Here is a 26,692-nt window from a genome sequence, read left to right on the forward strand (position 1 = left end):
AATATAGCTAACCATTTAATCCTTATTTCACCTTTGGGAACTTTATGGATCCTAATATAAATTATGCAATAAGGTACATAAGGTTGAGAAATTAACTCTTAGTTTTGTAAAGGGAAATTACTAAAAAAATTCAGAGAATTTTTGCTACAGTAAATACCAATAGTGATTGTACCACAAATTGATGCCTTTGGGAGTCACTGCCTGCTAACAGCACAGCTGCTCTTCCACTGTTTCCTGGGATCACATTCATTTTAACAGATCACAGTGGCCATGAAATGTGAGTGAATGTCTGCGTGACCTCAGGTCTGAGCTGCTGGAAGTTTCCGTTCCAGAGCTCAGAAGATGAACGCAAGTGGGGACTTATTTAGTCCTCTTGAGCCATCAAGTGTGCAGTTGCAGACTTTTTCTGCGACAGTGGCACTTTCAGCTCTACAGCAGCCCATTTTCTAAGATCCTTTCCTCATCCTCAGGGAAGGTTTTGTTTTGTGCAGCATTGCTTTGGAGGAACACCATGAAGGGTGGAGAAAGCAGAGGAACACAACAAAGCTTCCCGGTACGTTTCCCTGATGCAGTGCCGAGGGTCTTATGTGCTTCAGAGGTTTGTACTGTACATGAAAAGCTGTGTTTGTGAGCATGGAGGTGAGAGCCAACAAATGACTGAACAGGAAAACATTGAGCCTTGCTAATTGCTCTACTGCTGTAAACAAAACTCCGAGCGTGTTCCGTTGCTTTGCTGTTCATTTCTCTGGCACCTGAATGTGTTTATTTCACTGAAACCCAGGAGGAGCAGCGATAGTCCCGTTCCTCCAAAAAAAAAAAAAAAAAGGCAATACTCGGCGACAGAAGAGCCATATGTTCTGGTAAGACAGGCATTAATGCCCATTTCAGTATTTTTTAATGGAAAACCTGTTTCAGTTATAAGAAGAAGAACGACGCGGAGGAGGGGTGCCAGCAGCACCTGTAAGCCAAGGCCGGTGCTCTGGGCACGGCGGGGCGAGGGCAGCAGCGCATCGCCGCCGCCGGGGACCGCCCGAGCCGCGGGACGGAGGGAGCGGCACAGCCCGGCACGGCCCGGCCCCTCCGGCGGCGGGCGGGAAGGGGCCGGGGGAAGGCGCACACAGCGCCCCAGCCGCCGGCGGAGCCGCCCTCCCTCCCTGCGCTCGGTCTCGCCCACGCCCAGCGCGGCACGGCGCTGCCCGGCCCGAGGCGCAGGCCGGAGGGGGCGGAGGTGCGGGACCATGCTGGCGGGGCTGGGCAGGGCGCTGCGCAGCGGCAGGCGGCAGCTCCCGGGGCTGCTGGGCTGGCGGGATGGCTGCCCGCCGCCCTCGGTGCCTCAGGTAAGACGGGGAGCGGGCGAGGATCCCCGCGGGACGGCGGCAGGAAGAGGCGGAATTACCCCTCACGGCTGCTGGCGCCTCGCCCGCCTCTGCCCCGGGGTGCGGCGGGGGCGCAGGGGGACCGAGCTTGGGGCAGGTGTTCCCCCGGCCGGGCTGGGGCCCCACGGGCCGCGGGGCTTCGTCGCTCCCCACGGGCTGCGGGACTCCGGCGCTCCCCTCGCTCGCCCCGGGCCGTGCCCGGCGGGGCGCGGTGACTCACGGGCGGCAGGAGCCGGGGGCTCTGCCCCGGGTGACTCACGGGCTGCTCTGTAAACAGTGAGGAGTAAAACGCCAGTGCTCAAAAAGTTTCTCTTGCGGGCTGTCGCGGTGCTGCTGCTTCTGCCTTGTACGTGAAGTGCTGAAGTCCTCCTGCCTTGAGTTTCTCCGGGCTTTCGGAAGTCCCAGAGGTTCCGTGATTAGGAACAATACAGGCAAACAGACGCACGATGGATTTAAAGATCTGCTGGCGTGTAGGATAGTGTGATATTAAGAGTCCCGAGCGACTCCTAATTGCTGGGAGAGGAGGCAGTTCAGTCCTTTTTTTGAGGTTCTGAACAATAGATACGCCGTGTGTATGCCTGGAGATACTGCTGTGGTGGAGCAGGACAGAGCCCGTCCCTGTGTCCGGGGCCCTCCCACGGCAAGGGAAGTTGCTGGGGTGTGTGCGGTGACAGAAGGAAGTCCAGGGGGATCTGGCGCTTCTTACTGAGCAGCTTCCATAGCCCGTGTCTCGAAACCTGCGGCAGGGTGGAGTAGAGTTGCGCGAAATGAACTTTCTACTTTTCCCCAGTATTTTTTTTTCTCAAACTATTCGAAAAGCCTATTAAAAAATTCCATTGCATTAATTTGCCTCTCATCCCTTAATGCGGATAGCTCTTCTTTGCCTTCTCATGGCTGTATATGAGGACATCTAAGTAGGGAATTTAAGATAAATATTGATTTAGCCTCTTTTATCTTCTGAGGTCTTAGCAGGGGGTGCTGCAAACACCTTTTACTCGCTGAGAGCGTTTGCATTGTCATTCAGCTCACACTGACACCACCTATTCAGTTTGCCACCTCTGACTTCTCCAGGGTACTGCTTTGCAGACAAGCTTCGTGCTTTTCTAAGGCTCTAAATCTAGACTGAAAGCTGATAAAGCTCTAAGAGGAGACACCAAAAATGAGAGGAGAAGGAGGAGGTGGAGGAGGCAAAGCTCTTACTTTGGCACCACTGTCATAATAAGAAAGAGCAAAAAATGATCGTGTCTGTTACTTTGTGGGATGGAACGACGGTGACATGCATTGGGAATTAAATTCCTGCATCAAATAGGTGAAGCAGAGAGATGTGGTAATGGTGAGGAAAAATCTAATTGGGAAAAGTGTTTAATACAAAGATTTGGTTTATTTAATGAGTGGAGATTTTTGGAACAAATTAATATACAATACTTTTTATGGTCTCTGCAGCTTGTTTGATGCTGTGTTTGGTGATGGGAATCAGTCTGCCTTTGTGCCTTTTGGGGCCTTGACTGGAGTTTCCACTCGTAAAGCTGGAGGTGGTATTTCAGTGGCTACCCCAGGTTGTAGGATGTGCACTTGGTCATCACATACTGCAAGTACTCAGGTGTTGATGGGCAGATGTGTGAATGCACAGTGTGTTTGTGTGCTGTGGTTTTGGCTAATAAATACACAGCTGTGGGATAAATGCACCATTATTGCTAATTCAATGTAATTTTTTTCAGGTTTGCAGGAGTACAGCAGGGATTTCTGTCCTAAGGAGATGTGTCATTAATCAGTAGCTTCTCAGCTCCACTTTTAAACAAGAACTACAGCTCTTCCTAAAGCTGTCATTAGCTGCTTTGCCTTTCGGAGGGATGCTTGTACAAATTCTGCATTTTGTAAAATTGAAGGTTTTTTTAGGTGGGTCTTTCTGTATTTAAAGTGATTAGTTGTTAGACAGACTCTAGCTGCCTGGAATGTCCTGGGATTGGTGCTTTGACAAGAATGTGGGAGAAATCTGGACAGCAGGCTATGTGCAAAAGAGAAAAGGGCTTAGCAGCATAGGCAGTTTTTCAAAGTAATTGAAGCATATTATATTGTATTCTTTGGCCAGGCATTCTTATTACACATAATTTCGTTCCCCAAAGGCTGCAGTTCATTTTGCTGGAGTCCCAGATTTGTAATTCTGCAGTTATTTTGCACGTGGTAAAACCTAAAGGTTGTCAACTCTTTTGCTTCCTCTTGACTTGCATGTTTAACTCCTGCAGCTCACGCTGAAAGAAATGCCCTGCTTATACTGTTCTCTGTGAGGAACATCTCCCCTTGCCATATCTCAGTGGAGAATGCATTTGTTAACACAGAATCAAGGTTTTTAATTGCTGGGGGTTTTGTTGTTTGTTTGGGGTGGTTTTTTGTGGTTTTTCTGGTTTTTGTTTCTTGGTTTTATTTAATTCATAAATATTTTAAGCCAGGAAACATTGAAGGGACTGGATTTAATTTATTTTTTTTTTCAGATGGTCCTGGTTAATTTCTCCATAGTGCTGAATCCTTCTGGTCTAAAATTGTGTTTCTTTTTATGGCCATTCACGTAAGTGAAATTTCTAGTTTAGTCTGTGCTATGGAGATCTCTACCAGCATGCCTGCATTGCTCAGGATGGGTGGCAACCATGGAAAATGAAGAAGTCTGGGTTACAGGGTTTTTCTTAGCTTAAAATCAGGTTTCTTTGCAGTCACACAGCCCTGTGTCTTGCTCAAACTGTTTGTATCCTGTGTGAAGGTGCTGGAATCGTGACATTTCCTCTGCAAAAGGCAGCGCTTGCTTTGAGCAAGTATTAGTGAGGGAAGTAAAATGGCAAAATTTGAATTGTTTTCAAAATGTACCTTTATTTAGCATCATTAATTCAGAATGCATTCCATTTCTATGCACAAAATTCTCTTAAAACTGTGCCTCTGGAATATATTGGCAATGGGAAAGATCGTGTGTAAGCTGGCAAGAGCAAATTGCAAAGGTTTCTGTGAAAAACATCATGGATTTATTTTCTTCCTTGATTGGGATATTGCATATGCTTGTTGCTGAGGGGAATTTTCTTCCTAGCTGCAAACTGCAGCCAGTAGGAGAGTCATTGGGTTTATCTGCAGAAAGCAGAGTAGTGAGGGTTTTGTTTTCGGGCTTTTTTTTTTTTGGTCAGTTCCCAACGTCATCCATATCTGTCAAAAAATGTTTTTTTCAGTGCTTTCAGCTGGTAAATTTTTGACTACCCAGTTCCTCAGACTAGCTTAAACTTTTTTCCTGTCCTTCCTGTTAGTTTTTATAGTAATTCTTAGTCTCAAATCACCATAATTCTCCTAGCATTACACCTATCCAGTTTGTCTGTTTTATACAATCTTATAAGCAAGGATCTGAATGGGTCCTTAATAGCCACAGGATGTTCCCATGGAGGTTTTTAATTTTGCCTCTTTCTCTTTTGCATATGACCCATTGCTGGGATTTCTAAGATATTCTGACAGACAGCAACGCCAGGACATCCCAGGCAACTACAGAGAAGCAGATTGTCGTTGAATATCTTATGCAGCCAAATATTTCACATAAATGTGGTTTGAGTCCCTACTTTTTATTTTCAGCCCACTCAAGTCCTTTGGAAATTGATATCTAATTGGAGCCAAGAACTGGGAGTAATTTATGGCTGCTGGGCGTGTTTTCCCTTGTCTTTCCTCCGCTTTGAAAGCCTGGCACAACAAAAGTTAGCTTGTTGATCCAAATCTTCTTTCCTAAACAGAAACCTCCTGCTCATACTGGCATATATCAACAAAAACATACAAACTGCTGAATTGTTTGTTTATGGAAGCACTGTTTATGGAAGTCTTTCAAATACTAATTTCTGAATGTCTTAGAAAAACCTATTTAGAAGATCTCTGGTGCTTCTGCTGCAAAAAATTTTCCCATCTCAGCAAGTTCATTTTTTTGACTTTGCTGTTGTGTCTGTGCCAGAATAGCAGGGTGGCATTGGGAATGGCTGCTAGTCATTTGCTGTTGTCTCTTCTCATCTGGCAGCTGGGAGATGGCTCTATTTTCCCTGATAAATACACTTTCGGGGAGGGATGTGATATGTAGCACAGAAATTAATCTCTATACTTCTGCAGATACTCCCATGAACTGTTTTGCTGTGCCTTCTCTCTCCAGTGCAGATGCTGTAGTTACACAGTGGGCTGTGAGATACTCTTGTGTGTGCACATACAATTACCTGCAAGACACTCATTCCCTTAGAGGTTTGGGAAATTTCTAGAAAACAGCCGCACTCAGGGTTTGAAACACTCATCAACAGTGAGACTTCAAATTCTTGGTGTTGTTTCCCAGTGGGGGAATTGACATAAAAGCAGCTAATTGAAATGTGTAGATCAAATCAGCTTTTCTTTCATAGTGTTGCTTTTTTTTGCCTACTCTGAATGTCAGCAGATGTGTGTCTTTGGTGATTGTGTGAATATGGCAGTTCCTAAGGAAAGGAAATGAAAACCAGCTCTGGGAAGGCTGGAAAGAATGTGGTCATTCTCTTCAGCATCACAAGCCTAAGGAGCTTTTGTGTGCTAAGTCAAGGCTGTGTGATGCTGCAGGAAATGTAAAGAAAACTGAAATGCTGGTCTAACGTTATTGTCCATAGCGAAATCTGTGTAATTTTTAAACAGATTTCTTGAAGAGCTTTCTCATACATGACATAGGAGTGTAGAGTACAGACTGTGCTTCCCAAAGTTTGGGAAGTACATTACTTCAAATATATTCAACAGGTTTGTTGTAAAGGAAAATGAAAATTTATATTACTTCCTGTTGATAGTGACTTTAAAAAAATATTTAATTTAGAATGGGGATAGAAATAGTCATAGGGTGACCCACCTGTATTGGGTGCTCCATGATTAGTAAAACAGATGACAGAAAATGATGCTGTAATTTCATTTGCAGTGTATGCTGTGATCACACAATCAGTGCTGTAATTATAAGTTTTTTGTTGAGATGAAGCTAAGTCTGGCGCTGTTCCTTTTAGCACTCTTAGCAAGTGTGCTGAAAGACTTCACTCACAATCTTTATACCTGCAAAAAAAATAATACTAAACCTCTAGAGGATGTCTGAGAAAATTGCTTTGCAAGTGTCTGAGATGCTCTGAAGATTTACCACAAATCACTGAAGTGCTGAGCACTTCAGGCTGTTGACAAACCGTATTTTAAGAATACGAGTCTCTTCTAATTCTTTTTTTCTTTTTACATTTTGGTGTTTGAGAGCTTATAGGGCAAAAATGTAGACCTTGTCCTAGAGTTTATAATATCCTAATTTCTGAAGGGGTAGGAGAAGAGAGAAAGGGAAATAGAGATGTTTGTGGTTTGGTTTTTGCTTTATTTTGTACTGAGGCTTTCCCCTCTGGAAGTCCTCCTTACACTGTGAGACTTTTGGCATCAGAGAGGAAGCAAACAGCACACCTGTTCTCAACATCTAGTTAAACAGCAAAATTTTCAATTCCCCCTTCCCACTGAGGCAGAATGATCTGAAGGAAAATGAATGGAGTAGCTGTGCTTGAGTTGGGCTTGCTTTCTTTAGGATCGTCTTCATCCTGAAGACGTTCTTAGGAAACAGCATCAAAATGAATTTCTCATTGGGTGGCTCATGGTGGGGAAGTCCCTACATCTGAGAAGGAAGTAAACTCTTCTGAGCCTAGAAGTGCCTCATGGTCACTTCTGTGCCTTTTTATGATATGGTGTTAACTAAGTGTCTGTAAAGGGCATGTATCAGCAGCTCTTGCTCTGGGTTGGTTTCTTATCTCTTTTGCTCTTTTCCAGAAAGATGAAAGGGAGAGGCAGGTTCTCTGTGTTTCTGTCTCATTCTCTGTCTTGCTGTCAAGACACTGAATAATAACCTGGTCATTAGGTTTGCATAGCAAAGAGGTGGCTTTTTATAAGGTCACTTCTGCCATTCATGTGACTACTCACTTGGTTGTTTCTGTATCTCAGAGCAGATCTGAGCAGCCCAGCAATGAATTGAAGTTAACTGTTTGTTCTGTGAACTTGCACAGGGAGGCTGGGAGGGGGACAATTTTCAGGCCTGCAGGTTATTTGTTGTGACATGTTCCATTCTCAGCTCATGCCTGAGTCCCTAGAAATTCCTGCCATCCAGGTGTTGGGAAAGCATGGATCTATCCTCTGAAGATCAGGTCCATTGCTAGGGAAATAAATCCCTCATGTCAGAATGACTGTAGCACAGCAGCTGAAGAAGAGAGGTTAAAGTGAACACTGTTGGGCTGCCTGCCTACTAAGGATGGTGGCTCTTGTCCATGAACTAATTCTCCTTTGTTCAAGTGAGGCTGGGGTGTAGGCAGGCCACTGTCAGCTGTCAGCAGTCAGGGCATGGATAAACAAAAGACTTTGTGCCTGTGTGATGAGGACTGGCAAGCACAACCTCCCCTTAGTGATCAGGAAATACTCAGTACTTCTTCAAATAGAAATGGAAGAAAGATGTTTACTCTATAAATGTGACGTTTATACCTTTAGAAGAGTTGAATTTATCATCGTGAGCACAGGCAGTGCATCTTCAAAGAGACAGAAAAATCGAGTACATTATACACAAGGCAATATATAATTTATTTTTTCCTTCAGATTTTGAACAACTTTGAAAACAGTTTTGAAGCAGTTGTTTTCACATTTACTGTCTCATCATTTTTGATCAAAATTACTTCAGTCCTCACATTCCTGTCAGATGGAGAGAAATAAACTGTCTCCTTTTAAGACTATTTTGTTTATCTGCAAAGTAGGCAGCAATTTCAGCTTCCCAGCATCTTCCATTGTTACCTAAAACTAAAGCGACTACAAATTGATTTAGAGATCACAGAAGCATCCTTAAATGTATTGTATGTTTGCCAGAGTGGAAGAAAAATTACATTGCTTTTCTTCCTGGCAAATCAAACTCCATATATCACGAGGATATCACTTTGGCCAGAGTGCTGTGGTGAGGAAAAGCTCACAGAATGTTAAAGGTTGGAAGGTACCACAGGGGGTCATCTGGTCCAGCCTCCTTGCTCAAGAAGGGACATCTTGAGCACATGGCACAGAATTGCATCCAGATGGTTCTTGAATGTTTCCAGTGAGGGAGAATCCACAGCCTCTGTGGGCAACCTGTTCCAGTGTTCTGCTCCAAGATGAGGGTTATTTGTGCAACGTGGTCACTGGTTCTGCTTGAAATGTTCACAGAACAACATTCCTATGGGTTTGTTTGAGCTTTCTTTCTTCTAGGGCCTCACCTGGCCCTCTCTGCACCTTCTCATGCAGACTGTTATTTATACTCTGTACTGGCTGTTTGTGACTGCACAGCTGTGAGCACCTTCCATTGTGCTATGTGTGGTAGGAATGCTTCTGTAAAACACCTTTATGTGTTTGCTCTAAATAGAAGCATAAAGGTGCCAGGCCCCTGAGGCACAGCAGCATTCACTCTTCTAGGGGCCTTTGTGGCCTCAGCTGCTCCTCAGGCAGCCCCTGGAGGCTGGAGTCCCTCCAGGAGGTCATGGCCACCACAGGGTTCCTGATCCAGGGGCAGACCTGGCACAGGGTGGGTTTGTAGCTGTGGCCCCTGTGGAGGATGCACTGACAGGGATGGAGGGAGGCTGTAGCAGCAGGATAGTCTCCCGGCTGAGCTGGGTGGAGGTGATGATTCATCTGGGAGTGGGGCACAGGTTTTGGCTAGCCTGAGGTATGTGGTTTTAACAAGTTAATTGCAGTAAGATGGGCTGGACTGTCTAAAAGTGTTTTGAGAAGGTGGCAAACCCAATGCATAACCACAATGTAGTTCAGCTTTGTTTCCTACAGATACTGTCTCTGCCCTTCCCTAGACAAGGAAATAAGCTTAAAGAATTCTTTACAAACAAAAATATAAACCAAATAGAAGCTATATATCTGTAATAAAGAAATGCTGTGTGAGAAGTTGAAGTTAGTGGTCTTGCTGACCTGAATGCTGGACCTAAGGCTGGTGATACTGAGCCAGCTAAATGTTGGAAGTCAAGGAGCTTTATCAGTGGCTCAGGTAAATGCTTGACATTTTAAACATAGATAAAACAGTTGGAACTTAAAGGCAGCTGCTTTTCACAGTTGCATTTTAAGAGCTGTGTGTCTGATCTGCATAGCCGATGTGCTTTAGGTAGAAGGGATATTTATGAAATGGCAAAGTGGGGAGCTTATCTTTGCTTCTCAGTGGATACATTTCAATTTACTGGCCCCTCTCCTCCTCTCACTTCAGCTTTTCCGAATTTGAAAATTCCAGATAAAACTACAGGAAGCTGCCAGTTTCTTAAAAGACAGACTCAGTTTTTAAAGTTCATCCTGAGATCAGGACTTCCCGCAGCTCTGTAAATACTTTTCCAGAGCAATACACATGCTAGTATTTTTAACTAAAGGCAGGAAGTCTCCTAAATTTGGGAAGGGAGGGAATTCAGACACAGCAAATAGTGATCTTGAACAATCACTTTTTTCTGCAGCCAGAGGGTATGTCTTTTCCTGCCTTCCCATTTTCATTTGTCTGCTGGATGGCCACAGCTGTGTTGAAACAGGAAAACTGAATCAAGTCCTTGGAGCTCTTTTGTGAGGAGCTTTTGTGCTCAGTAACCAAATACAGTGTAGGGTAGAATCATGTTAGATGGGACTGTTAGATGGGACTTGGCTTCTAGTTCATGCATTCTCTTTTAATCTTAGGTGCTGCTGGCAATATCCTGGGTTCCTACTAGTGCTTTCCCAAAAACTGCTTTCACATGGGTCCTGAACTACTAAGGCGTCAGGTTGCAAATATTTGTGGCACACCTTCTGGCAGTTTGGCAAAAGTTGGTTTTGAAAAGTGTTTTAAAGCCATCATGTGCTTACTGTAATATTGCAAAGCTTAAGCCTTGCTAAGGGTGCCCCACACAGAGGCAGGGAGGGTTGAAAATGGGGAGGTTCCTGGGGATTTTGCCCTCGATAATGACCTGCTGTAGGATGAGTTGAAATTCACTTAAAGAAAATTATAATAAAAATTTTGAGGCAAGATTCCTGCCAGAATATGTTCCCAGGCATTAGTACCACAGCAGCATCTTTTGCAGTCAGTTCTGACTGCTACACTTTCTCAGGTAGCTGCAGTGGATTTCAGTCAAAAGGAATTTTTTGTGAGGCAGGTAACACTCTTATTTTTGCAGAGCTGAGGCTAGTCCAGATTTAATGTGCAGGGACTGAAATTTTCTGTACTGAATTGTCTGTCATTTTTTCCATCTTAATCTCCTGGGTGTGAGATCATTCTTCAGTATTTTTTATTATAGTGATTTTCAGTAACATTATTTATCTGATGCCATAGAGTTTGATAGGCTAAAGGATATGAAAATATAATTTATACTTACATCTGTGTGCTTCTGTCAGAAGCTGAAGGTGTGTACTCAGTGTTTGTAGCCTTTCTGGTAAAATAAAATCAGGCATACTTAGAAGATTGCAGTTGGAAGGCTGATGTTTCAGGCTTGGTCTTGCAGTGCCCTGTGGCTTTAAGCACACTAGAAATACAACTGAGCTGGAGTAATTTAAAGAGATGTCAAATAACCAGGCTCTAAACCTGAGTTTTATATGTATTAAACCATGCATGTTCCTTGGAGTACTGACCCCAAGCTGTTTTGAATGGCAGTGGAAGTGTAAAGTGCATCTATTTTGCTATAGATCAGACCCTGATCCAACTCTAATCTGGGCAAACCCTCACAGTGGTGCCATTCTTCAGCATTTCATAATGCTGCACAATCTGTAGCTTGTTTCCTTGTGAGTTCCTGGTTACTTCTCCTTCTGGAATAGCCATGTCAACTTTTCTCATGAACAGAGATACAACTGTTTTTGGGGATCCCACTGAGGCAGCAGATGAAAACTGTGATCTCACTGGCATTCTAATACAAATACAGCTTTGGGTTGTTGGGAAGTAAGGCCTTGTAACTGGGCTCTCTACTGCTAACAATTACAGCTCTTCTTGTCTCACTTGGCATTAAGTATCAGTAGTTAATTCTTTTCTTGACATATGATAAAAAAGATTTTGTCGGACTTAGGCATACTCGTAACTAATAAAAGAAGTAACTGCATAAAGGTACATAATAAGGTAGAAGCTATCAACAGCTATTAACAGGTTAAAAAAAAAAAGCCCATGTAGAGCATTGATATACTGCTAAAAACTTTGAATGTCATATGACATTTAGAATTCAAGCCCCTAGATACTGCTTTTGACCCTTGTGGTGCCTCTCATTCTAGATTTTGGGTGAGTAATTCCACAGCTCAAGGACTTGAACTCTTTAAATCACACAGCACCCTGTGGCAGCAGTCAGACCTGCAAGACCCACTAGAAGGAACCAGAAGCAATGTGCTGGTTCATAGGCCAGTGCATGCAGCTGTGGCACAAGTTAATCTTACCTGCAAGTGTGCAAGACAATAATAATAATGTATTTCCGTGGCACAAATTTGAAATACTCCATATGCACAAGCAGTGCAAAGTTCTGGGAGCCAGCAGCTATCCTAGGCCTGGAGGTGACAGGGGACCCACCTTATCTGCTGTTCTTTTCTTTTATCTGCAGCCAGAGTCAAAACTGGGCTGGCAGGTCACACATTCTGTTTAAATTAGTTGGCTGCTGGTGTCATAGGCCCTCCCTTGCTGTTGTAGAAGTTAGAGTGTGTGTCATTTAAAATTTAAAAAATCCCTATGCCAGTTTATCACACTCAGCATTGCTGCCCACAGAAACAGGCCAGCGCACTGCAGCTGGCCCTTGGTGTGCCTCCAGCTCCTGCTCCAGGCACACCACTGCTCTTTTATTCCAGGGCAGCTCAAAGCCTTGCTCAGGGGTGAGGGTCACCCCTGCAGTGCTGCTTGCTCAGCCTGTGTTGGGGTCATGGTGTGGCTTTTGGTGTTCTCAAGGGATCCCCTTCAGGGGGAAGCTGCAGTTGGAGGAACTTTGGTTTTGTTCCCTGCTTTCATACTCCTCTCCCTGTCTGCCCTCCACTGATGGAAGCAGAAAAATCCCGTGTGTGTGTGACTTGAGGGAAATATGTTTGAAGCCCAACAGCACATACTCAGAGAGAGAGAAATGTGGAAGAACACTTACTGCAAGGCAGTGGTAAAAGCACGGAATTAATGGACTCTTATGTTTAGCCCAGACTACTAATATTTACTGAGCAGTTCACCTAGGTTTTTGCTGGTTGGTTGTAGCATGCTCTGTCTACAGTAACATGCACTCTGTGGTATTTATAACCCCTGATCAGTGCAGAACTAACCATTCAGAATATCCCTTCTTGTTCAGTATATTTTTGATAGTGTTACTTAATGCCTTTGTTTAAATTTCAGAAGTGTTTGCGTGTTGCCTCAGAGCCTGCAGCAGCAAAAGGTAAACATGGCAATAGGGTTTAAACTGAGTTTCACTCATTCAGAGAGTAAAAGAAAATAAACATAAGGAGGAAACAACCGACAGATACTTATCAGTCTCAAGTGAGGAAAGAGTTTTTTTATAATGTTTACTTATCCATATCAAATCATCTTTCTTGGAACTGGAACACTGAGAAACTATATCCCACTGAAATTCTGTGGTATCAAAGAGACTTTGATTTTCCCTTGTACTTTCTTCCAAGATGACATGTTGCCAAGGTGGTTATGAGTCCCTATTCCTTACTTTTTGTTGATCAGGTATTTTTTCTAATTTTAAACTTTTAATAAGCCACCTAGACAATATTTTTTACTGTGGGAAAATGCTCATAACAAAGGCCTTTAGGACTCAATTTGTTGCTGTACCTTCTGCAGACTGCATTCTTCTCAAGAAGTTTTTTAATGTGAGAAAGATTTATGAGGATCCTTTTACTGTGTTGCTGTGGGGAACTCAGGTCAGCTCCCAATGTCTTTCTTCCTGACAACAAAGTAACAAGACAGTCAGAGAGCCTGGCCAATGCCATTTTCTCCATTTTCTGAGAAGGATGGTGAGATGGAATAGTCCTGGGTATTCTGCTTTTGTATTGCAGATGGTCTTGGATATGCAGATTGGGCTCTGTGGGCACGATTATGCTTTTCACTGTGTCTTGTTCTGAGTGGGCTGCAATATCCAGAAAAAGCTGTCCATATGGGGAGGCTCACTGTGAACCTGGAAGCAGTGTACAGCCTCTCAGTGTGATGGTGCACCTGGACCAGAAACCCTCCTGTGTTGTGTGGGGGGCATGTAGTGTGCACCTATTCACCGGCTGGGAAAGAGAGCAGTGAGCCAGAGCTTGTTTGAGGCTCTTGCCTCAGGATGCAGCTTTTTGTCCAAGTGACAAATTCCCAAGGTAACAGAAACAAAAAAAATTTCTTAACCAAAGCAGGTTATAGGGTACAGAAACCTTTCTCCTCTCTGTATTTCTACCGATGGATGTTGTCCATATCCACTTCAGTCACTCGATGGCAAACAGCTCCTTGAATTTTTTGTGTGTGCGTATTTTTCTTAAATGTCATAACTTCTCAGAAACTTTAGGCACTTATCTGCTAAATAAAATACTGTGGTTCTTTGTACTTGCCGTCCACTGAGATTTGATCCTTTGAGGTCAATTTGAATAGTGGGGTTTTTTCCAAGCTCTTTCACAATCAAAGGATAATACATTCTTTTATAAAAACTGAGATTCTTATCCTGTAAACAACCAATGACAGAAGGGTTTACATAAATAGATTTGGAGTGTGTGTGTGTCAGTGACTTGCCAGTGGATATATTTTACTCTTTGGGATCGGACTTTTTTAATTTGATTTTTTTAACTTGGTCAGCAGTAGTGACCTAAGTTAAAGATTGACTTGGCTGAATGTGAATGGGGTTTTTGCAGAAGGGAATGGGTTTCAGCATCAAATGGATTTTACAACAAAGGAAGTTTGATTATTGCTTTGGTATTTTTTCAGGTATTTTCTGTCAAAGTGTTTCTGGTCTCATTCAAAAATTAAAAATACTTTCCATTTTAGTGTTCAGCCTCTCCTATGTAACAGAAGTCAATAAATTGTACTAGCATGATTTATTATAGATAAAAAAATGTGAAATTTATACCTTTTGAAATATGTAACAAATACTCTAAGTCCTAGATTAGGAAAAAGCCAAGGAACTGGTGTTAATCTTAGTTTGAAGGAAAAACAATCAGTGTAATTATTTACCTGTTTTGTACATATGAACTATTGCTATCCTGAGAGGCTTTGCTGCTATAATCATACTACAAATCTTTTTTGTGGCCACTTTGACAAGCAGGAGACATTATTTGTTTACTTTGAAAATTCTAAGCTTAAAATACTTAGAATAGCATATTATCATCATAGATTCATATAAAGGTTTGGGTTGGAAGGGACCTCAAGGATCATCTGGTTCTGACTCCTGTGACATGGACAGTGACACTTTCCACTTGACCAGGTTGCTCAGAGCCCCATACAGCCTGGCCTTGAACACTTCCAGGGATGGGGCATCCATAACTTCTCTGGGAAACCTATTCCATGTCTATTTGTGGATCATTTTCTGTATTGCTGCTAATGACTCTAATTAATGGGGAAGAAAAGTTTAGTGGATTTTTTAATTAGATACTTCTGTGTGAGTGCCTTATCTATTACTGCTGGCTCAGAAGTGTACCCGTTGTCTTTGCAGAGATGTTTCCTGATGATAGCTATATCAGTAAGTGCTTTTTAATGCTTACAGTGCCTTAGCAGAGCTAATGTGAAAACATTTAAAAAATATGTAACTGCATCTTTAAGTTCTTAATTACAGAGGCAAGAGCTAAATCCAGTGTTCAGCCAGCTGGACAGTAACCACCTCTATTCAGCAATGCTGTGAATCCAGGTGAGCAGCCTGTCAAGAATAGCATGTCAGGTTTTCTTTTGGCAAGTCAAATTGTCTTTTTCTTTTCTAAGGCAGAGGTTAAGAATTCTGATGGGTGCTTAGTGGAAGCCTGAGGTGCTGTCTCTCAAAGAAGAAGGATGCTGCTTCCAGTTAATTGGCACTGTCTTGCCCCTACACGCGGCAGTGGCTCTCAGTTTCTGTTCAGTGCAGAGCTGTGTGTGAGTGAGGAGCTGGGGGCTGATGGGGCCTCTGGATGCACTGGGATGCTGGCCCTGTACCAGCCTGCCAGCCTGGCCTGCAGCACCAGCCCCAGCACTTCTGTTTGCACCAGCACCATGGGGTGCTGATGCCTGCTTTGTAGAGGGGACAGAGGTCAAACTGGAAGCTGTTCTTCCTTGCCCACTGCCAAATGCAACATAATCATCTGTTTTGTTGTTAGCAATGCTAAAGCAAATTTAACTCATGCTCATAAAATGCCTGCCGTGTGAGCCTCATATTTTTAGTGGAACACAGAAATAAAGCAGCTGGTGTAGTAATGAGACCTCCTGCTTGCCATAGATCTGAAGGTATATTTGGGAGTGCAGTCCTGGCATTACTCTTCTTATAATGGTGCTGGTGACAGTTGAACTGGAATTACAGAAATAAATGATCTTTGAAATCCTCTGATTTCAAAATTCCTTTGAAATTAAAAGAACTAAAGCTATCAACTTTTCTCTGCTGAAAACAGTCTAACTAGAGCTTTTTGCTGAAAATCAGAGTTGTGAAAGAAATCTGCTTTGTCCTATGTTGCAGTGGTACACAAAAAGCATAACAAGAAATTGCAGTGTTGCTTGGACCCACAGATGTGTCCAGAAGTGTATTTCCTATCGGCCCTTTGGATCTGATGCCTGTATAGAATTCTAATCCTTATGAATGTAGTCAATTTTCTTAGCAAATAGATTTACCTCTTAGTTAGGACCCTGTGACTCCAGCTTTAGGGGTTTTTTACTGTCTATTTTTTTCTGTGAGCTGCTCCAGTGATCTCCTTTCAGTTTTGAATGCTGATCTGAGTATCAGAGCTTTAGAGGATTCAACTGTCTCTTTTTCCTAAGGGCATCTGGATATGCTAAGTGTAATTCTAACAGGCTGAAGAGATAAAAAAGAGAGAGAGAAGAGGGAGAAGTGATAGATGACAGCCACTCTCTCATTCGAACTCCTTAGAGAAGGAGGTGCCTTGTTCCTGCAGTTCTTGCTGTGTGGAGGAGCTGTGGGCCTGGAACAGACAGCTGGAACAGAGAGTGGCCAGGACTTGTCTTGCATCCTCAGAATGGTGCAAAGGTTAGGGATGCTCTACACTGGATACTTGTCTTTCCTCTAGCTGCTGGGCCCTGGAATTGCCTGATGGCTTTTTCCACACCTTCCTCACCCTGGTCTATGCCTAGCTGGATAACACTTCATCCATAACTGTGAAATGCCATCCCTCTGTCTCCTTCAAACAGTTTCTGAGGCTAAGCACGATTCTCTCCCTCTGTTAACAGTTGGGAAAAGTTTTCTAATCTGTGAAGCTGAAGCTCACAAAGCAACAAGTGTAGAGCGAACATTCAGATGATTCTTTATTTGAAGAGATAAGAGTGACTGAAGTTCATTTCAGAGTAAATGCTGTCGTAATATTTTAGCAGGCTCTGTTGACATCCTTGAGGAGAAAGGTGCTAAATATGGCACACTCTCTGGTTCAGGCCATAAGGGATGAGGAAAGCATGATTCTGAAGTAAATGTAAGGAGAATCATGCTGAGAAGTCTGTTGGCATGGCTCTGGTAGTTAAATATTTACCAGCAGCAGACAGCTCTTAGAGTCTCATTTTTCTTCAGCCATTGTTGTAATGAGGTAATAAACCATGCATGGATCATAGGTTTCCAGGGAAGTGGCTGCAAAGTGTCCTGCTTCTTGAGCAAGGACAGTTAATGTCCAGTTCCTTTAAGAAAGAAACCAGAATACAGTGAGTATTTATTGAGCATCACCAGAAAACAAGTTTCTGATTGAACTGTAGAGTTGGTGTAGCACAGCTGGTTTCATGTGGGGTAGAGATAATTTTCTACACAGTGGCTGGTATAGGGCCAAGTGTTGAATTTGTGTTGATCACTCAGGGCCTCTCTCTGTATCATACATGACTTTTGCAGGTATGGTCCTGAGTTTGATGGCTTAATTTGATATTGTCCTCCTTCCCAGCCCCCCTTATGGTCACTCTGGCTTTTCCCTCTGGACTGCAATCCTGAATGTGCCTGCAGAGGACCAGAATCTGTGTTACATGGAAGGGGAAGAGCAGCAGTGGAGGAACACCTGCTTTGTCTTAACACAGCTGCCAACATCACCCTGCAGCTGCTGCTGCTGAATAGAGAGACTGTGCTTATGTGTACCTTATGTTTTGCATAGGCAGAACACAAGATGATTTCTGAAGTGGCTGATGGTTTTGGTTTTTTTCCAGGCTGTGCTGTCTCACTGGTGCTGAAAACAGAGCCATTTGATAAAAGAGATTAAGAACTGTAAATTCCTTTTGTATCCCACTGAAATCAAATGGCATAGATGTTGAGAGAGATTCTGAAATACACCTAAAATGTGAGATTATTATTTATTGAGATTAACAAATGGTTTATTTTGTAATTTTTGTTGTAATAAATTAAACTTGAAGTCACTTGATACTTCATTTCACTTGGCATTATCTCAGTGCTAGACAAAAAATTGCTGGTCAGAAGAAAGAGGAATGTAAAACCTTTGCTATGCTCTTCCCCATCTCCTTGTGAGGAAACCCACTGAATTTTGGCACTCCTGAATAAAGGTTTTAAATGAGGAATCCCTGTGAATATGCTAGGAAATGTCAATATAGTTGTGTTGCTTGTGTAGGAGGAATTGTTTCAGGGAACAAGAGAAGAAGAGTGTTGGTACTACAGGAGTTGAAATATTATATTAGCGTTCATGTTATAAAGACAGTGGTCTCTGAAGAGAACTCTGAAGCAGTAAATTGGTAGAAGCTGTATAGATTAATTTATGAGGGAAAATGTAAGAATTAAATATGTATAACTTGCCTTAGCAGTGACTGTTGGGGTTCATAAATCTAACAAGCATGAGAGCTATAAGCACATACACCAAAAAAAGAACTCTGCATGTAGTTGGGGCTATGTCTGAAAAGGAAACTTCGAGTATCCTGTGTGTAACTTCCTAGATGGATGTCTAGTAAATATGTAGCAATGAATATCTTGTCTTTTTAGGGTGATTAGAGGTATCTGTTGAGCCTGACTTCATCCCATGACGTTAGTCACATGAGCTGTCAGCGTTATTTGAATCTAGCGTTCATCTAGAGTTAACTGTGCTGTCTTAGGTCCTACAGACAGATGCTGGTATGTAAACCTGACAAACTCCTCACTCTCTTCTCATCCTTGAACACCCAGCTGGGGGAAGGAGTGTCACAATCCTTTTCAGTCTCTCAAATTTACAGGACAATATACTCTATAAACTAAACTTTATTTAATGAGCTTATTGTGAATGAAAGCGAACATATATGTCAAGTGAGCTCAATCCTCTTTGTACAGACTAGTCTAACACGATTTCACTAATTCATCACTTCATTCATCTTTTAAAGCCCTTCCAGCTAATTTGATTATAAGTCTTCCTCAGAGTATAATTGAGCATCTCTGTCTGTGATCCTCAGAACAATTACTTCTTTATGGGCTTTGAAAAACCATAACTGTTTAAATAATCTAAGTTACTTAGAAGTAACATAGGTAAAATTCTCGAGATCTCTCATTTGTAACTTGTGCACCGGTGAGCAAAGTAGTGACCTCACTGGTAGTGCTGATCCTTCCTTCTCCCTCAAAGTGTGGGCATCTTGGTGTCTCCCTGAGATGAACAGAAGCCTCAGCAGTGCAGCTGCTGCTGGATCTGCTCCAAAAGCTTTCTGGGTCAGCTGAGGATATTGGGTCTGTAGCATTTCCTTAGGATTCTGATAAAACTGCCAGGCAATCGTGATGCTAAGGTGGTGGTTGCAGGCGGCAGCGAGCTGCAGATGATAACTTCTCCTCCTTGCCAGGGACTCTTTCACAGACTTTTTCTGCTCTTCCTTGGTGTTCTTCTTTGGGGGTGTGCCAGTTGCATTTTCTGCTGTTTATGGTCCCTGAAGCCTGCAGGAATGACAGGAGTCTGCCTGAAGCAGGCCAGAGTGTGGAGCAGAGCTGGCTTCAGTGTGTGCAGCCCCTCTGTGCTGCATTTGTTGTTTCTGTTTGTTACAGCTGTTTTCTGTGTTTGACAAAATAGCTGAAGCCTATGAAATTAGATCTCCTAAATGCAAGTTGCTGAATGTCTTCAGTACATGTGATCTTTGCAGTGATAGTTGTGAGACCAAGCAGAATCAGAGTGTGGCAGGGATGTCAAGCTGCTGCATTTTGTGATAGCCACTTTAAAGTTATTTGTATTTTGCTCTTTCTGAGTGGAAACCTGTAAAATGGGCTGTGAAAGGGAGTGAAAACATTCTTTCCTTGTTCTCATTCTTCCTTGGGTACCCCTGAGGGATTTTGGTTGTTGAGCTAGCTGAACTGTTGTTGGGCTATTCGGAGGGTTTAAGGGCAGTTCTTGGTTTTGATGTGGTTCTTGTTTCTTCATAGCTGATCTGCTATGCCCTCAAAATACAGGCAGCAGATATTTTGACAACACTTCAAAAAAAACCAGGGGCCCTTGATAAAAAAGAAAATTGTCAACAAAAATATGCACTTACAAAAGAAATGGATTTAGACATCAAAGATTTAAAATTCAAAAGTTATATGTGGATAGTTTAAAATGTGATGTTTGTCTTGGTAGGGGTTTTTTTCTGCTGAGTCTTAAGACGGGGAAGCACACAGCACTCTTTCACATGTGATGCAGAGATGACACTCACACAAACCGGATTTGTTCTTTCCTCTACCTTAAGTTTCTATGTTACCTTTAAGTAGCTTAAATTATTTAAACTGTGTTGGTTTTTGAAAGCCCGTAAATTGTTCTTCGCTGCCTGGAGCACTTGTCTGAGATTCAGAGACAGTCAGTTATACTGTGAAGAGGAGACATACAATCAAATTAGCTGCAAGTTCTGTAAAGATAAGAATATATTTCCTGCCTCCAACCTTCCCCTGTTCTGCTGAGCAGTTTTTTCTAAAACATCTTTTGGCAGGCTCGCTGCTGTGTTGTTGAGCTGCAGATACTGGCAGCTGTTATGTTCTGTGCAGAGGTGCTCTTTGCTGTCTGTGCCTGAACACCCAGCAGTTGCAAATAAAGCAGTGGGAAGGACCAAGATGCCAGGTGCTCGTTCCATCTCATATTTCAGGTGCCAGCTGTGATTGTCACGTAGGGTCAGGCTGTTCAAGCAGAGACATTTCAGAGAATGTGGAGTGAGGAGCTGCAGAGGGTTGTCTTAGGGCACTCCTTTATCATTCCTTGGCAGGTGTCAATCAGCTGCTCTGTGTCACAGGCTGGAAGTGCAGGAGCTACCAGAGCAGCTGCTCCTCAGGCATCGCCTGTGCTGAGACAGGAGCGTGACTTTTTCCATGAGAGGAGCTGAACAGCAACATGAACTAAAGCTAATGGTTTGGTGTAAGGAAGCAACACTCCACGGAGACCTGTAAGAGTTTTTGCTCTTGTTCCAGTTTAATTTTCAGAAAGCTCTTCCTTCCTCTTTTCTACATTTGAGCTGTTTCCTTTTTGTTTAAATGCAGCTCATGAAGTACATTGTTAATTTAGTCAGGTAGTTTACAGTTACTTTATAAAATCCAAATGAATTACAGAGTGGAAAATAAATACAGGTTTTCAGCACTTTGACTCATACAGGTTTGCAGTTAGCTATTGGACCATGGCTAAATCTTCATGCTCCAAGCTGATGGATATTGTTGATAGTTGTTCCAGTTCAGTCATCCATGAAATGTTCACAGATTTATAGTCAACACAGAAGTGAAACTGTCAAAACAACTTACCTGATTACGACAAAGAAATAGCAATCAGAGAACTGGCAGGCAGCTCCTGGGCTGAAGCGTTTCACTTAAGAAATTTCAGTACCATTTGCATTTTGTATCATTTCTGAGAAATGCATAATATACAAAATGAATTTGTGGTTTTTAAAGAATTTTGATATGCCCAAATCTGTTATCTGGCTGTTGCTTTTCATGGTATTTTTCTTTGGAGAAAGAAAAAAAAAGTAAGTAGACTAATTACTTACAACATGTATTATAAAAAATACATGGTGGTGGGTGAATTGCTACAGCTTAACTGCCTGACCCCGTGGTCTGCAGGTTGAATCTCATTTTTTAAAGTTTTCAAAAGAGATTGTCATGTTAATAATAAAATTGAGTAAGTACCAACAACTGGAAACACAGCAGTTGAGGTCAGCTGTTTCCTCTCTGATTTCTTAAACATGGGTCTACTTTTTAGATTAAGAAAGTGAAGTGGTACTATTGCACTTACCTGCTTGGCTTTCATGATCCTGATAGTAGGAACATGATGTGAAAATGGTCTCATCTGGGATAAAAGTATTCTGAGAGAGTGTGGAGAGGTGGAACTATGTTTGTGAGCACCACCAGGTGAACTGAGAGTTGCAGGACTACTGAAGATTGGCAGCAGTGCTCCCAACAGCTTCCTTGAAGCCTTTCTTTTCCTGCCCCAGGCATCTGTCCATCCTGCCCTGCAGAGCTCCAGCAGAAAAGTTGCTTACCCTTATTTCAGAGAGTCTGCCCACCTTGGATTGCTCTTAAGAGTCAGATGTTAAGTCTAGAAACAAAGAAACTAACCCCACAATTTGCAGTTTATTTTTATTGACATCCCAGGCACTGTTAGAGTAAATCCAGGCTGTACAGAGTACCTGTAAAATTTAGGTGATAGCAAAATATAGGTGGGCTCTCTGGGTTATTAAAATGCAAATTGAGAGTGAGAGGGAGGTGTCAGTACAGGAATGGTGTGGAGGCAAGGCTAAGGTACGGAAGGGGCTGTGAAGAGAAAGGCAGCAAGCTGTAGTGCTGTAGGTTGGTGTTGTGATGCTGGTCACGTTTGCCCTGCTGAACTCCCTGTGATAGACTTAAACAGTACAGAAAATCCAAACACCATTGCTGGAACAATGTACCTCAACTTTGTACCTTTAGATCTGTAACATGTTGTGAAGGCTTGAGCCATTTTATAGCTACAGCAACTCTCTTCCCTTCTCTGTCTATCATGCCCTCACTGAAGTGTCGCTTTGTTTTGGGCTGAATTGCTCTGGAACACCAGAAACTGTGGGTCTTGCCTGGTGGGAACTCTCTGTCCTGTGTAAATTTAAGATATGTGCAAAACTGATACAGAGCTAAAAGACCCCTTAACAGCTTTTCTTGATGTTTCTATTCAGGTAGCCTGTAATGGTGTGAGTACAGGTTGCACAGGACAAGCCATCCAAGTCAGATGGCTCACAGACCTGACAAGGCTGTTTCTCTGCAGGTACTCCCCTAGTCACCCTTGCCCACGGGATATGCCTGGTTGAGCTGAGGGTGGGAAGTGTCAGTGGGTCCCCAGATGGTAATGCAAGGACTGCCTGTGTGCCTGCCATCTCTCAAGACTGAGTGGAAATTTGTTTGCAGGTTCAGGAGCTCCAAGGGTTGAGATTGTTTTCTTCCTTTTGTCAATTTAGTGTTTTGATGACCATGGTCAGATGGATTTGGATGAGTGGTGGGATATGTGATGAATATCTCCCAATATGCAGTTGTTCAGCGCCCTGGTAAGTGTGTAAGTGACCTCCTTTAAAGAAAAAACGTAATCTTTAGGGTACTAAAGCCCTTTGGGAGATCCATGAATGTAGCCACAATGTCTGTGTATGTATTCCTGGTTGGTAAGAGTAATGCTGTGTACTTTTGGAAAACAGGATGCCACATTTCCAGGAGTTACAGATTCCAGATAGTGAGGATGCAATGCAAATGTTAATGTTCTGAAAATAACGAGCATGGTTTAGCAGCAAAACAGAAATAGATCAAGTTGAATCAGGCCAAAGTAATATTTTTGTTCCTTACCGTAAGAGAATTCTGAAGTGAACTGGGGAGTTCACTAACCAAAACCCACCTGGTTTTCAGGCTTTTCTAATTTAAGCTATGGACATGAAGGCTATATATATATGTTTATTTATATAGAGATAGATGTAGATCTCCCTATATATATAGGTATGAAATAGCTGTAGAAGTGCCTCTGATATCATTTTCCCATAGCTCAGGGTTTGGATTGGCTTATCTTGGCTCTAGGCAGAACAGGAGCATGAGTCTCTGCAATGTGGCCTGTCATTCACCTTTAACAATGAACATGAAGCTCTGGATAATGATTATAAAGAATGATAAAGAATAAGTATTCTTTGATTTGTTACTTTAATCTTCTAGAGATAACACTGAGCTTTAGACTTTCCCTGCCTTGCCTTGGAAAAATAATTGAGTTGTTAAGTTCTTTGAAGAGAGTAAATGGTTTACTTCTGATTCTCTTCATGTACAGGTGATTATACTGCTTGTACTTGCAGGACATTAATTATGAAACAAAAGTGAGAGTTTATTTTTAAATGATGGTGCTAAAGACATTTTACTGATTAGCTTGGAAATTGCCTGTAGCTGACAGCTTGGTATTTGAAAACAGAAAGAAATTCAGCTATTCACTGTTTGACAAAAGCTGAGTTCTGACTGCTGGACAGTTTTGTAAGGAAATAGGTAATCACACATAATGTAACAGAGGTATGAGATGGCAGGTCAGCTTGACTGTAAGAAAGAAGTGTTTTCTTTCTGACTGCAAGGGATTCTTGAGCAGTCCTTATGTTTTCATGGTGGGAAACCTTTTGCTGTTGTGTCTGTTGCATTTAATCTTTAATTTATATCCTTGAAGCCAGTTGTCCTTGTAAAATTGACTTAAAAGCTGTCTTTCTCCTTTTTGTGAAGGAGTATCTCTGACACTGTGAAAGGTGCAATAATCCATTTCAAATTTTGAAGTTTGACAAACTGGAGGTGGGAGCAAGTAAGGCCTAACTGGGCTCCCAGCATACCAATAACTAACACCTCCTAAAATGTATGTCTTGAATTTGTAAACAGGATGGCACAAAATAAACTGAATGCAGTGATGCCACATGTTTGGTGTGACCATGTAAGAGCTCTTACCTGCCAGTGTTTATGGTTTAGTATCCTCAGTGTCTAGAGCAAAATACAATTACTGGTAAGATATACACATTACCCAAACAATACCAGTTACTTTGCTGATTAATGGAGAGGTCAGTGGTAGGAAACTCTGTGTCCTTGCTGAAATGGAATCCTTTTGCCATATAATATGTAAACGTGAGCAGAAGTTAGGTTAAGTGTCCTTTTTTCCATCTTTGAGGTGCAGTAACATGTGCAAGGTTTTCCAGTAAGCTACCAAACCCAGTAGTGTTGTTTCAAAACAGTTTTTTAAAAAGTAAAAGAAAATTATAGGATGTACAAAATAAGTTCCACCATCTGGAAACAGAGAATGTAAATGATTTGTCCCGTAAAGTGGCCATTGTGAAAGAGGCATGAGGATAGTGAAGGCTGTATTTGAACCCCATTGTAAGGTTGTATTCAAAAGATTTTGGGGCGGGTGAGTATGGAGAGGGTACTGTGAGTTAGGAGTGTTAGTCTCCCAATGTAACATTAGTGAGTCTGGAATTCGGAATGCTGGAAAACTGGAAAGTTTTGAGCTTTCTTTAAAGACACTACAAGAATTGTTTCCAGAGTGAAAAAAAGATATTTTACAACAGAAGCCTGAAGATTACCAGTCTAAGTAGCTTCTTGTAGTCTGCAGGAACCTACAAACAGGAGACATTTCTGAGGCACCTGCATTTAAATGTATCCCAGAGGTGGAGCTGGGTAAGAAGTTCTGCCTTACAATCACTGTTACAGCCATCTGCTTGTGTTGGAAGACAAGATGACTGCATCCAATATATAAATTGGTGTTAATATAGGCTTGAGGAGAAAAACAGCAACAGCTTTGGGCCACTGCCTGCTGGCTCTGTGTGGCGTCCAATTCTTGTTTGCTGTAGTAACATATGGTAAACCGTGCATTCAGAAGATCCAGATTCGTGCCCTGTCCTGAATGCATTAATAGAGGAAGAGGAAATAGAGCAGCTCTTAATTGGCTGGAGTTCAAAGGCTCTGGGTGGAAAGGGAGCAGCTCCCATGCAGTTTTGCTCACTTCCCCCCCGGGAGGCACAGCGGGCACATCGGAACGCAGGTTTTGGTCCATCGGGAGCACACAGAGCCTTTCATCCTCCTGTACTGCTGCTGATTGTTTTTCTTGTGATAGTAACCTTTAGAAAAAAACCACTAGAAATCTCTACAGGAAAACTTCATTTTTGTTTGCTTTGCCTGCTCTGTTGAAAGGGATAAATGTGCAAGCATGTTGTACAGAGTAAAACTGAAGGTCAGACCAATAGCTCAGTGTATCACAACCAGTATTAGTTGTTGATTTCAAAGTTTCATTGCTGTCTATGCTTTATGCTTTTACTTTTGCAGGAAAGGTAAAAATCTGTTTATGATGGATTTGGTGTTGCAAATGAGTTCACTCGGTCACTGGTTCAGCTAAATTATGTTTTTAAAACATTGATGCCAACAGCTGAAACATGGAAGTGAGTAGTATAACCAAAGCCAAAGCCATTTGACCATTTTAGATTAAAAAACTTCTTGAATTGTAGTGGGAGAACATAGATTTCCAAAATTAAAGAAAATTAAAAAATGAAATAATTAAAGAAAATTTAAAAATAGAGCAAAAATGTTTCCATTTTGACATCTGACAACATTTTGGTGTGTCTGTTTGGGAAGGCAATGTTGAGACATCTGTCCACAAGTATTTGGGAGTGATGGGTCCTTAGACACAAGTCATGAAGTGCCAGGAACATACATGGTCGCTGGGACCTTTGCTGAATATTGGGCTAGCGAGGCCTCTGCACTCTTGGCAGCACGTTTGTGTTTTATGCCAGAGTGGTTGGATTTTCTAGATTCCTCTGCTGTGGCAACTTTTCTGTCAGGAGTGCTCTTGAAGCTACTTCTCCCAGCAGAGCTCTCTTTCAAGAAAACAAATAGGTGGTTTTAAGCTTGCCTGCTAGATGAGTTTCGTGGTTTTAAAACTGTTAATGTAGATCTCTGATAAGGGCTTAGAATGAAGTCGTTGTCTTCTGTAAAGTGTTGGTCTTGCTAAACCCAGTTTGTTGTAACTGTTCTGCAAAGTGTGCATGAAGGCTGGAAGCTCTTGAAACTGGTGAGTTTGTAGTTGCCCCTTTGATCTTATTCCTTAGAAACGTTTACTTCCTTTGGTTTTGTCTGATTTTTTAATTTATGTTTCTGCTGTTAGGCTCTGTGGTTTCTGACACCACCTGTTAAAGTTTCTATGAAGTTGTGATGTTAAGTTTGCAGTTGTTTGCTCACTGTGGATGTTCTTACAGTGTCTGCCCTAGACACTTTTAAAAAATATTATTCATTAGAAACTATCAAAAGGGAAAGCATTATGATTCTGTTTACTTCAGT

General features: G+C 42.3%; 1 protein-coding gene across 2 annotated transcripts in view; it reads left to right on the forward strand.

Annotated features, from left to right (window-relative positions):
• The first annotated feature begins 508 nt into the window (after positions 1–508).
• Positions 509–26,692, forward strand: part of MCUB (mitochondrial calcium uniporter dominant negative subunit beta) — a 42,348-nt gene continuing 16,164 nt past the window's right edge. The window contains exon 1 of one of the 2 annotated variants that reach the window (XM_063156475.1): positions 509–553. In XM_063156475.1, coding sequence (XP_063012545.1) covers positions 512–553 — 42 coding nt within the window. In that variant the 5' untranslated portion in view covers positions 509–511. Of the gene's footprint in view, positions 554–1,238; positions 1,338–26,692 lie in introns of those variants that run through there. The other variant, XM_063156474.1, reaches the window with a different exon arrangement.

This window comes from Melospiza melodia, chromosome 5, assembly GCF_035770615.1.
Source record: "Melospiza melodia melodia isolate bMelMel2 chromosome 5, bMelMel2.pri, whole genome shotgun sequence".
Lineage (NCBI taxonomy): Eukaryota > Metazoa > Chordata > Aves > Passeriformes > Passerellidae > Melospiza > Melospiza melodia.